At 39.8% G+C, this 12,844-nt stretch overlaps 1 protein-coding gene across 2 annotated transcripts; it reads right to left on the minus strand.

The window, feature by feature from the left end:
* Window positions 1-1,406: 1,406 nt before the first annotated feature.
* Window positions 1,407-4,349, minus strand: LOC101551287 (E3 ubiquitin-protein ligase BRE1B-like). 2 transcript variants are annotated; one of them, XM_004606348.2, is made up of 2 exons: window positions 3,396-4,349; window positions 1,407-3,119 (listed from the first exon to the last, which is right to left on the minus strand). In XM_004606348.2, exons 1-2 carry the CDS (start codon window positions 4,347-4,349, stop codon window positions 1,407-1,409), a joined length of 2,667 nt encoding a protein of 888 aa, XP_004606405.2. The 2 variants fall into 2 exon arrangements, with proteins under 2 accessions (XP_004606405.2, XP_004606406.2); XM_004606349.2 differs by having other exon boundaries at window positions 1,407-4,349.
* Window positions 4,350-12,844: the final 8,495 nt, after the last annotated feature.

Below are 12,844 nucleotides of genomic sequence, written 5' to 3' on the forward strand. Positions count from 1 at the left end.
CACTTGAAGCTGAACATCACACAACCTATTAAAATTTTTTTTCCTGACAAACCTAGGGAATCGTCCAAGATTTATATTCTATGTAACAGGGACTTCACATAATAGCAGATACTAAAATTCCTCTACAATAAATTATGTGTCTTTAGTACCATTGTAATGAATACATTAAAATAAAAAAGATCAATCCAATTGATATATGACCTTTGCCAATTGTTACTCATTATATAAGTCATGTAGTCCCTTTAGATAAAATATTTTATAGATTAGAGGCGATTAAAAAATTTCTTCTTGTCAATATTATTTTAGTGTTTTTTAAATTTTTATTGAAGTTTATATAAGATGCTTACAATAGTTTTAAAGTATATGGTATTAAGGTAGAACTTTACTTTACTCCCCTTACCCACTAACAAGTGCCAAGCCCATCCACCACCACCCTTATGTCTCCTCTACTCTGATATTCATTTGTATCACCGTCTCCCTACTGACTGTTAATTAGCTTTGTATTCCAGAGACATGGGTTTGTCATTGTTTAATTCTATTCCTTAACCCTTAACTTACACAATCCAGAGTTGGCCTGGGAAGACCTGCACAGGAAGCTTCATCCGCATATGCCTGTGACAGGGCATTAGATGAAACTCTTCTACCTGGAATAACCAAAGTTGGCCCAGTGCTAAGCTATGTCTTCCCGTTCTGGGAAGCTGGGCCTCCACTGCATTTAGGGCCACCAGGATGAAAGGAATCAAGAACAGGGACTTGGTGGCACACTGGCATTCACCAGGAGGGAAAATAGGCTTGATAGAGGGACTGAGAGGGAAATGACTCCAATAAACTCATTTCTGGACTGGCAATCCCAAGATGAAAGAGCAAGTGTCTGCAATAGCCAGAGCTGTCCAGAGAGAGGATGGTGCTCCCACCAATGTGCTCCTCTTTCAATTCTCAGTATTCGAGGTTCACCAGTGTGTGCAGGGGAACCCCATGGGAGGGAAGCCCTACCTAGGAGGAAGAACATTTGTCTAGGCCATGGAACTCCATCTCAGGCAGGCACAAAGACCCAGTTCACCCTTGGTCCTCCTCATGAGTTTGCAAGTCAGTTTTTTTTGTGGGGGGGAGTGGTGAAAATCTGGGGAATTCCCCCTTAGGACTGGGTCTCGGTGAAGAGTAGAAGAAGGGTTTGGGTCAATTCACAGGAGGCCCAGTTGAGTGTTCTGAGCCTCTCACAGCCAACCTTTCTGCAGGGTGGGGGTCACACGAGGAAAAGGTGAATTGGGCCTGGCTGAATGCCCTCGAAGAAGCATGCAATGGAGTCCCCACACCAAGTAGGTGGGGATGGGGGGAGGTGTCTGGATTCATAGGGTCCAGGATAGAGGGCCAGGGAGTAGGAGGAACTGGGGGCACTGGTTTTAGTTTTAGCTGATGTAGATACGGTGGAAGTCGTGGGCGCCAAACGCTGTGTTGCATTTGGGGCACTTCCTCTGGCGGGCCTCATAGCGATCCCAAACACACTTGAAGCAGAAAACGTGGAAGCACTTGGTGAGGACTGCATCCTTCTTGCGGGTGTTACAGCAGGGGCAGGTCAGCCATGTCTTGTACTCCTTGATCTCTTCCTGGTGGATTTCGTCAGCCTCTGCATAGACCTTCCTCTTCTTCTCCAGCTTGTGCTCCAGTCGTGAGATATCCTCCTGTGCTCTCTTGAGGTTGAAGCTCTCCTTCTCCCGGGACACTCTGCTCTCTTCCAGGCAGGGTTGAATCTGTTGCAGCTGTGTCTGCACTTGCTCCAGATGCGCCTTCAGGTTCTCGACCAGCATCATGGTTTCCAAAGCCTTCGTCTTCGTTTGCTCCAGAGCCTGGTTGCACAGCATCAATTCCCTCTCCACACTACCAAGGCAGCCCTGCAAGATCCACTCATTATGCTCCATTGTCTGCACAGTCAACAGCTGGGCATTCACTTGGGACTGGAGGCTCAAAACCTGCTCTTCCAGCTCACTTTTCTCTTCACACAGCAGCTTGTAGATGTCGTTGGTCTCGCCCCTCTCTGACAGCAGCTTAAAGTTGGCTTCATCCTTCTCCTGCAACTGCTGCTTGAGCCGCTGATTCTGCTCCTGCAATTCCTCAAAGGCCTGGCCTGTCACTTCCATCTCCGAGGCCAAAGCATCTTCCTCACGCTTGGTGGCCCCCAGCTTCCTCCGCAGGTATTTGATCTGCTGTGCCTGCCAGTTGGACCGCAGGGCTCGTTCATATGCGCGCTTCTTACTCTCCCTGCGATACTTCTCCTCCATCTCCTGGACATGGCCCTGCAGTTGATCCACCTCAGCCTTGACCTTGCGTTCATCTTCCATGAGCTGCTGATTATCCCGCTGCTCCTTGGGAGCCAATTTGTACATGTCCAGCAACAGTTTCATCTCTTTTTGACTTTCGTGGGCTTTCTTGAGCTCTGCACGGAGGCCTTTGAGGTGTTCTGATGTCTTCCTCTTGGTCTCCTTCACCTTGGCCTTCTCCCGTTCAGCTCGTGAGTGGGCTCGTGCTTTCGGCTGGACTCCCAGGCTGGGCCTTTCCTGCCCCCTAAAGTCCCGGCTGGGTCCCGCCTGAGTTTTTTGAGGCTGGGAGGACAGGCCCTGGGGCACAGGGGTGACAGGCTGGAGGTCTTTCTCAGCAGGGGGCAGCTCTTCCTTCTTCACAGATGATGTAGCAGTGGCAGTGGCAGGCATGGCCTCCAATTTCTTCCTGTTATCTGTGGCACCTACTGGGCCAGGCCCACCCTCTTCTTTTCCTGGGGCTGAGGTACTGAGGCTAGAATCGCCTGTGGGGATCACACCAGAGATGGAATGGGCAGAGCCACTGGCCCGGGCCTGGTGTTTGTTGATCTCAGCCTGTATGTCTCTCAGCTTCCGCTTGTAGCGATGGACATCTTTCTTCAGCTGATTGTTATGGATTTGGAGGCTAATGGTCAGTTGACGCATCTCCCGGTTGATGGGCTCTGCCTGTTCATTGGCTGCTTGGTTCTGTTCAAACTCCAAGCGCAGCGTCTCATACTCCTTGCGAACCCGAGCCACTGTATCCTCCAAGTGGAAAACCTCTGTGCGCAGGTTTATCTGCACTCCAACCTCATTATTCTCCATGTGCTGGATGTACAGCTGGTGGGAATTATTGGTGGACAGCAGCAGCTCCCGGCTCTCATCCAGCTGGGTCTTCACTTGCAGATATTCATTGTAGAGAAATGAGAACTGGGCTTGCAGCATTTGGTACTCGTCTGTCTCCCGAACCATCTCCATGGGAAGGGTCAGCAGGGCCACGTTGAGGCGCTCTTTAGTCACCACAGCCCCATGGAATTCGGCTTGCAATTTCTCCAGCTCTGCCAGGCAGTTGGTGGCCAATTCCTGGTTTTCTTTCAACTCTGCCTTCAGCGTCTCAAACTTCAGGAAGTTGAAGCCTGAGGAGGTCCCAGACACATTGTAGCGAGGGTCGAGCTGATTCAAGGCCTCTGCCAGTTTCTTATTGAGCTTCTGCTCGCGTTTGTGTAGCTTCTTGGTGTCCCACTGCAGGTCCTCTACAGTGGTCTCCAACTCTCGTACCTTTGTTTCGGATGACGTCACCTTGTCCTGGAGCTCGAAGTATTCCAACGAGATGCGGTGGTACTTCTCGTGTAGCTGGGTGACCAAGTCTTGCAGTCGTTGGTTCTCACTGCCAAGATCACTAGTGCGTGTCTGAGACCTCTCACCAAGAAACTCTTTGTCTTCTTTGCTGTATACTCGCGCACAAAGTTCCCCAACCTGGAGCTGCAAGAAGTCTGAGATCTTTACAAGAAGGGAGACGGCTGCCTTGGAGAATTCCACACGGCCTTGCTGCTGCAGCTCTACCTCTTCTTTACTGCTGGTGCCCAAGGCCACCACGAAAGCCAATGCTGACTCACTGATTCGGGGACGCAGCTGCACTGGTAGGGGAGCCCTCAGTTCTGAGGTCCCTGGCTCTGTGAGTGGAGGTGTCGGCCCCTCCTGCTTCCCCGGCACCTCCTGGTTTTCGTAGCATCGGAGAAGGGTTTCCACAGTTTCATCTAGCTGGGCCCAGTAGCGATTAACAGTGAGGAGCATGGCGTCATCTGCAGCCTGTCGCTTCTCCAGTTTCTCAATTCGTTCTCGCAGTTCATCTTCAGAAGTTTTTCGATGCTCCAAGCACTCTGCTAGTTTCTGGTTTTTGAATTGTAGAACCTTCAAGTCCAACTCCTCAATGGAGGAGATTCCTCCGAGATAAATAGGCTGTCTGAGGGTGGGTGTGGTCATTTCTTCAGAGCTCAGCTTCTCTGGGTGTCCTGAGACCCCATCTTTGGCAGTGAGTTTTTTGCTGGGCTCAGACATGGCCGAAGCCGAAAGAAACGTTCAAGGTCTCACCTTCCTGAGCCCTCAGGAAGGTGACGACGGTGTCAGAACTTCGGTAAATGGCGGCAGATTCAGCCCCATGCCGCCATTTTGGGCCACACCGGAAGTCACGGGCCCCGTGATGCAGTGCGCATGCGCCAGAGAGGAGGCCGGATGTGGAAAAACTGCACTTCCTGTTTCTGTAGTTTGTTTTTTCTTAAAGCTGTATGTGATTCCATTTCGTTCATATACTGTAGGCTCTTTATCCAGTCATTTTTAATTTGACATTTGTGTTGCTTCCATATCCTAACTATTGTACTAAGCACTGAAATGAACATAAGTGTGTATGTATCTTTTCAAGCTATTGGTTTTGTGGTTTGGGGTAGATGCCATGGCATTTAATTGCTAGCTCCTATGAAAGTTTTAGCCTACATTTTTGAGAAATTTTCATGCTGCATTTCGTAGAGATTGAACCAAGTGACAGGATCAATAATAGTGAATGGAAGTTATTTTTTAAAACATCACCCACACTGGTTTTTTCCATTCTTTTAGATATATATCATTCTCTCTAATGTCAGGAAATATAGTTCCTTTCTTCTTTACTCAAATAGCAAATTGCTTGAGTGGCTAAAACAATTCTGATGCTTTTATGATTGCTATAAATTTGGTGCAATTTTTCTAGATATTTCTATGAAAATGTCATTGGATTTTTATTTGGGATTACATGGGATCTGTATGGTACTTTGAGTAGGATAGTTACTCTCACAATGTTATTTCTTTCACTCTTTGTTGATGGAATATTTTACCATCTACTGGTATTCTTTTCTTTTTTTTCTGTACTGATATTTATATATTTGTATATATATATATATATATATATATATCTTTCATATTCTTTTTTTATTCTTAGGTACTTGATAGTTTGAAACACTATTTTAAAGGAGACTTTTTTAAAATTCACATTTACATATGTAAATGCATATTTTTGTGTTAATTGTGTAACATGCTACCTTGATGTACCGGTTGTTATTTCTTAAAAAATGCTAGTGGAGACTTTATGGTTCTCTATTTATATTACAATGTCACCAGCAAATAGTGATTACTTCTTTTCCAATTTGTATCACTTTGGATAATTTTGCATCCCTTAGTGGTGTGCTGAGGTCTTCAATACAATACCAAGTGTAAACAGGGAGATTGGGTGTCCTTATCTTATGCCTGACTTCAGAGGGAAAGCTTTCTTTTCCACCATTTTATATATGATGCTGACTTTGGGTTCATTGTAAATGGCAGTTATGTTCTCGAAGTATGTCTCTTTTCTACCTTTTGTGTTGAAGACATATATTTTTTTTATCATGAACACATGAGGAATGGTATCAAAGCTTCTCTTCAGGTAATGTTATGATAGTATTATTTTAATCTTACTTTTGCTGATACAGTGTATTACATCAATTGATTTGCATATATTGAGCCATCCTTGCATATGGGAATAAAACCCATTTGATCATAGGGTACTATGCTTTGATATATTATTATATTTATAATATGCTAATGATTTGTTGAGGACCATTGGATCATGAGTTATCAGAATTACCAGTTTGTAGTTTTATTTTTAATCATATGCATGTTTATTTTTCATATTTGAGCAATTTTCACTTCATAAAAGCTGTTAGGAAATATTCCTATTTCTTTGTTTAGAAGACTTTGAGGATTATAGGCAGTAAGTGTATTTCAAAAACTTGTTACAATACATCAATTAACCTCGTCAAACCATGTATTTCTTTCTTGGGTAGAGTTTTAATCACTCTTTTAATTTCCTTACTCTTGATGCTTCCTTTGTAGTCTTTTACTTCTTGCTAATTCATTCTTCAGAGGTTCTATGATTTGAAAATGCACCAGTTTGTTCCAGAATCTACATCTTATGGACATTAAGTTGTTCATAGTAATTATTTACAGTGTTTAGTTTTTCTGAGGTACCTATATAATATTTCCTCTTTAATTCCTAATTCATTGGTGTGAGTTTTCTCTCTTTTTATTTTTTCCTCTGGAGTTTAGCAAAGAGTTTGTCAATCTTGTTTAATTTTTCTAAAAATAAATTCTTGGGATGGAGAGATAGTACACAGTTTTAGCTGATTGCCTTGCATAGGATCAACTCAGATTCTACACTCAACACCACATAAATTGCCCCATGAGCACCACAAAGCATGCTCCCTGACCTTTGAACCAAGAATAAAAAAATAAAATAAAATCCACATAAATAATAAATTATAGAAAACAGACAAAATGCAAAGATCAATAAATAATAAATCAATAGGTTATTAAAACGAGCCCTTGATTTCACTAACCATTTGCATTGTTTTCTTGACTTTTGTCACTAAGTTGCTTTTATGATTTTCTTCCATTTACTTTGGGTTCATTTGTTGTTCTTTGTCTTGTTTCTCTACTTTTTTTTAAGGTAGTTAATTTGAGCATTTAACTCTTTCCTCCTGTACACCTATATTTCTACAAACTCCCCCCCACCACCACATTGGTTCTACGTTAGCTGTATCCCTAGCTGTATTCCATATGTTTGGACATTTTGTGTTTCATTCATTCATTTTGAGGACTCTTTTTTTCATTTTTCTTAGATTTATCTCTGGATCCACTTGTTATTTAAGCCTATTGTTCAGTTTCAAAATGTTGGAGCTTTCCACACTTTTTTTGGTATGATTAATTTCTCCGTTCATGGCATTATATCTGAAAACATATTTCGATACAATTTCCTTTTTCAGGAATTTATGAATACATGAGTTGTGTACAGCATGTCACCTATTTTGCAGAATGTTCAGTGTTCAAACTGGAAAAAAATGTGTATTTGACTTTTTGAATGGAAGGATCCTGTAAATATCAATTAGTACCAGTTTTCCCCAATTCCTCATTTAGCATTCTTATTTCTTTTCTGATATTCACTTTAGGTGAGCCGTCCAATGACAGGATTGGGTTATTAAGGTTTCCCACTGCTACTATAAGTTCATTGATATGTATTCTTGAGTCTTTTAACAGTTGCTTTATAAACTGCTCCCACCACTTAATTCGATACGTAAGTGTTGAAAAGTGTTAAACATTCAAGATCTCTCGATTCCTTAAACAGTATACAAAGTCTGTATTTATCTTTTATTTCCTCTAGCTTGAATGTTATTTGTACTGATACAAATAATGGTACATATGATTAGTTTTAGTTTCCATTTGCCTGCATGACTGTTTTCTACATTCTCACTCTGAACTTGGGCTTATTATGAGATAGTCTTTTACAAGCAACAGAAGATTGCCTTCTATCCTTATCCAGTCAGGCTCTTAGAGGTTCATGGAAATATTCAATTGATGCTTTGAGAAATTATAGGAATAAAGGGAATTGTTCTCTTGTCTCTATATGGAGTTTTGTTGCTTATGCATTTTATATTATACCATTAAATCAATCTAATATATCTGGTTTAGATATTAAAAATGTCCTCAGCTATTTTTTGATTATAATTTATTTCACCTTATTCAACTCTGAGTAATAATCCTACAGAGAACAAAATTTTTAATTTGGAAGTTATTTTTGTTCAATACTTTTTGTATATTCATCCTTTTTCTTCTTTGTAGAGTTTCATTAGATAAATATTTAAATCTCAAATTTTCCCTTGTATACAAGTCTGTGCTTTTCTTCTGCTGCCCTAAAGATTTTCTGACATTAGTTCTTGTCATTTTTATCCCTATGCATCTTGGTGTTGCTCTGTTTGGGAATTGTTACTCTTTGTATCTCTTGGACAGGGATCCCATCTCTCTCTCTACAGATGTGGAAGTTTGCTCCTATTATTTTTCTTTCAACCAGACTTTCTTTTCCTATTCCTCTTCTCTTCATGGAATTACTATGATTCTGAAGTCGATCCTAGTATTGTCAACAATGACCATTTTAGTCTCAAATTTTCTCAATCTCTTTTGTACTGTCTCATCTATGTTCATAGTGGCCGTTTGCCGTATTTTCAAGACCATTGATTAGGCTTTCATTTTCATCAAGTCTAGCACTGATGCTTACTACTGCCCCACTATTTCTACTTGAATCAGTGGTAACATTTATTTCATGAGGTTAGCTTTAAATGTATTGGATTTATGCTCAATTGTATTTGGCTTAGATTATTTGACATCATTAATATTACTGTTCTGAAGTCTCCAGGCAGTTTAGAAAGGTCTGATGTTGTGGGAGTGATGGTGGGCTTTTGTTGTCCACTGTTGATGTTACTAAGTCCCATCATTATTTCATTCATTTTTAATGGTCTGTTATCTGAGGTGTGGGATTGTGACTACTCACTATTCCCCAGTTTTTCTCACTTATAACAATGTTATTCATAGTTGGGTTCCTGAAATACAATGTCCCATCACCAATCCCACCACCAGTGTCAACTTCCCTCCAACAGTGTTTCAAGATTCTCTTACCTAAACATCGACCCCAGTCTCAGCCGACCTTCTTGACTGGAAAATTTTAAGTTTGGTTATTAAAGTTTGGGTCTAACAATTTAATTGTTATTGACTCCATGTTTAAATATTATTTCTCTCATTCCTTAACATGATCAATTTACCTGGGTCTTCTTGACCCTTACCCCTTATACCTCTTGCTGCTCCTCCTCTTCTCCTTCCTGCTATTTCTTTCCCCCTTCTTCCTATACTCTGTGGCGAAGGATGTTCATCTAAGCACCCCCTATGCACAAAGCATTGCATTTTCTTATCCAGTTTCTCTAAATGACACACAAAGTGATGTCCTGCGTTTGTCGTTCTTCTGGCTTACTTCAATTAACATATTTTCCAGTTCCATCCATGTTGCAGCAAATTGCATGATTTCATCATTCCTTATGGCTACATAGTATTTTGTTGTGTATTTATGCCATATATTTGTTGTCTGTTGTTGGACATCTGGGTTTTTTTAATCATGAATGAGTATTGAATCTTGTTTAGAGCTTACCTTCATAGATTGATCTATCCATGTGATACTTAACTTTATTTTGACTTGGTGTATTACATTAATTTACTTCTGTATATTGAGCCATTCTTCCACTTGATGGTGATTTATAATCCTTCTGATATTGGATTTGGTATCCTATGATTATGGTGATTTTTTTTTCATCAGGGATATTAGTCTATAGTTTTCTTTTTTAGTCTTGTCATCTTCTTTTGGTAATAGGGCAATATTGGCTTAATAAAAACTGTTACAATTCCTGTTTCCTAAATATTTTTGAAAAGCTTGAAAACATAGCTACTAAGTTTTATTTGGTGCATTGTTAGAATTCAGTAGTGAACCTATATCTAGACCAGGATTTTTATTCTTGTGGAGAGTTTTAATCACTGCCTAAATTTCCTTATTCTTGTTTGTTTTGTTCAGGTTTTATATTTCCTCATGGCTCAATCTTGGGAATTTGTATGGCTTTAAGAATGAATCTATTTATTTAGATTCTCAAACTTGGTGGCATAATGTTGTTATTAGTCACCTCTTATGATCTTTTGTATATCGAGGTGTCTGTTACAATTACTCACCTGTCATCTTGATCCCAATTTTTTTCATTCTTCATTAATCTAGATAAGGGTTTCTCCATTAAGTTTTATAGCAGTTAAAGTGCTTAAGATAACTTGATAAGGGCCCTTTTATTCAAGCAACACTCATGCAGAAATATGGTTGGGATTTTCTCTATTTGAATGAGGCAAAGCAGTATTTTCTTACTCCTGAACTTCTGCTATGCCTTCTTTAAATTAATAGTAGCACTGCCATCCCGTTCATCAATTTTCTCGAGAGGGCACCAATAATGTCTCCATTGTGAGACTTGTTATTATTTTCGGCATATCGAATATGCCATGGGTGGTTTGCCAGGCTCTGCCACGTGGATGGGATACTCTTGGTAGCTTGCCTGGCTCTCTGAAAATAATAGTATACTTTGTTATTTTAAACACTCTGAATTCAATAAATTGTAATTACATGGGATCTGGAGAATAATCCAGCAGCTAAGATGTCTGCCTTAAAATAGGACAAACTGAGTTCAGTTCCTGGCATCCTATATAGTCCCTTGAGCTTTGTGGAGAGTGGTTCTTGAGTGCAGATCCAGGAGTAACCCGTGATAATTGCCAAATGTGACTTCAACAGAAAGAAACAAAATAACAAAAACAAAAATCTACTATGAAAAAGCTCAAAGATACTAAGCTGAAATTTTACTTATGATCTACTATATACTCAAGCAGAACCACAGGTAAGAGAAACAAGACACTGATCTTTCTTCCGTAATATTTGTTTAAGGTATCATTATTTTTTTTTCACTTTTCCTGATGACCAGGGTTGCAAGATTGTGTGTAGCTGATAATTTTTAATGCTTAAGTTAAATCTTGGGATTACTTTAGCAGTGGAAAAGTTCTGTTGTCACTCTATAATGATCTGGGTAAGTAAAATCCATGGACTATTTATTTGTTTAAGTAACACATTAGACACTTCTCTAGTTCTCTCCATATGGGTGGGAAATGCTTCTTTCCCTTCAAGGTGTCAATAAGAACAAATAAATATTTACACCCTGAGCATTTGGTTATATGTGTGAAGTCAAGCTCCCAGACTTCCTCTGGGCAAGTTCTTTGATGCTAAATAGGCTGTTCCAGAGGAGGGATCTTAGAATTTCTGCTAGGTTTATTAACAGCACACAAAGCACAACTTTGAGTTACATCTCATAGTTGTAGTTTTTAGTCCCTTTCCATGGAAGATGGTTTTTACTTATGTTTTCACAGCATTATTTCTAAGAGGGTGGTCTCGGTGTAATCATTAAACTATTTATTAACTGCATTGTAGGAAGAACAAGTAGCTTCACTTATTAATAAAGTAACCATTAGTTTCCCTTTGGAAATCTTTTTGCAATGTCCCTTATTTTTCTCCTTCAGAACACTCTGAATTAATAGAAATTTTTTTTCTGAATGGGATATAAGTCCTGTAATTGAACAAAAATTAAAGGATTGTCTTCTGAACTGTTGCATCTGCTTGGCTGTTTTTTAAATTTTCTCAGTATATCCATTTTGATCACACTATCACTGTATAATTTCTATTTTTTGAGTGCCTGCACTGTCTCTAAGAGTTTTTTAAACATCTTCTCCATGTGTTATTTGACTATTTTTCAGCTGTTAGATATCTGGTTTCCTTCCATATTGCAGCATAGGCTTTTAAGACTAAAAAAGCACAGTTAGAATATGTACAGATGCTTACTCTAAATCCTTTAGCCAATTGGCAGGCTCATGTAAGAACAACTAAGTCAGCCTTTGTAGCTAAAGTTCCCTCTGGCAAGGCCTTAGCTTCAACTATCCTGGTCAGACTTAGGACAGCACATGTAGCTTTGCTAGTCCTTTCATGAACTAGATTACTGCTGCCAGTAAAATAAATTTTGTCTGGATTATTCAGGAGATATCTTTTATAGCAAACATAATAGAATACTTCTGTATTTGCCTCTAAGAACTACCATCTCATTTCTACAGAAATTTATAGCAACATAGTTTCCACTGTATCTTTACCAAATGGTATGCTTTTAATAATCCTGGCTAATAATTTTGCATAAACACAGCAAGATGAGAGAAATTTTTATTTGGGGTACTCTATTATTTGTCGAGAGGTCCTGGGGGTTGACTAAGAGAGAGCAGGTGACTTTCATATTAATAAAGAAGTTAGTTATTTTGCCATCATGTGAGGGTTACTCAGGCTTGGCCAATGCGAAGAAGTCACAATCAGGTCAGCATGGTAAGATGGAGATGGTCTCTGTAGTCTACACTCAGTGGCTAATGCAGCAGCAGTTACAGAGGGCCCCTGTGTTCATCAACAGTCCCCAAGTTAGTGTGCTCAGTCTCAGAGTTAGAAAATAGAAAGTTTATGTAAAGTAAGTAGAAAGAGAAGGAAATTCCCCAACTGAAGAGGAATTTTGTATAGGACAAATTAAGTATAGCTCATTGTTTGTGTGTGTGTGTGTGTGTTTAATAGGAAAACTGGGTCTTTTTGTTACTTGCCGAGTGACAAGATGTTACAGAGAATGAAAATACTACAAGGTAATCTGACTGGTTTAGGTCTTTAGTATTGTCTTTTTTGGCCTAGGCATTATCTACCCATCTCTTAGTCTTTGTTTTAACTAATGTAGGAGTACGGCTATTTTTTCAGCCATTGATTAAGCTGATTGAATTAGGCATGAACTCCACATTACTTTATTTTTTTAAATTGTATCACAGTGAGATAGTTACAAAGCTTTCATGTTTGAGATTTAGCCATACAATGATGAAATATCCATCCCTCCACCAGTGCACATTTTCCACCACCCATATCCCAGTCCTCACTCTGCCTCTATGGCAGAAAATTTCCCCAATACTCTCTCTATAATTTTGGTCATTATGTTTTACTGGAAATTTTCCACTACCATTCAAGCCTACCTGCCATGGGCTGATGCAAGAAAATTTATTTTCCATTGCTCATTTTGAATATC

The sequence above is a fragment of the Sorex araneus genome, chromosome X (genome assembly GCF_027595985.1).
Source record: "Sorex araneus isolate mSorAra2 chromosome X, mSorAra2.pri, whole genome shotgun sequence".
Taxonomy (NCBI): domain Eukaryota; kingdom Metazoa; phylum Chordata; class Mammalia; order Eulipotyphla; family Soricidae; genus Sorex; species Sorex araneus.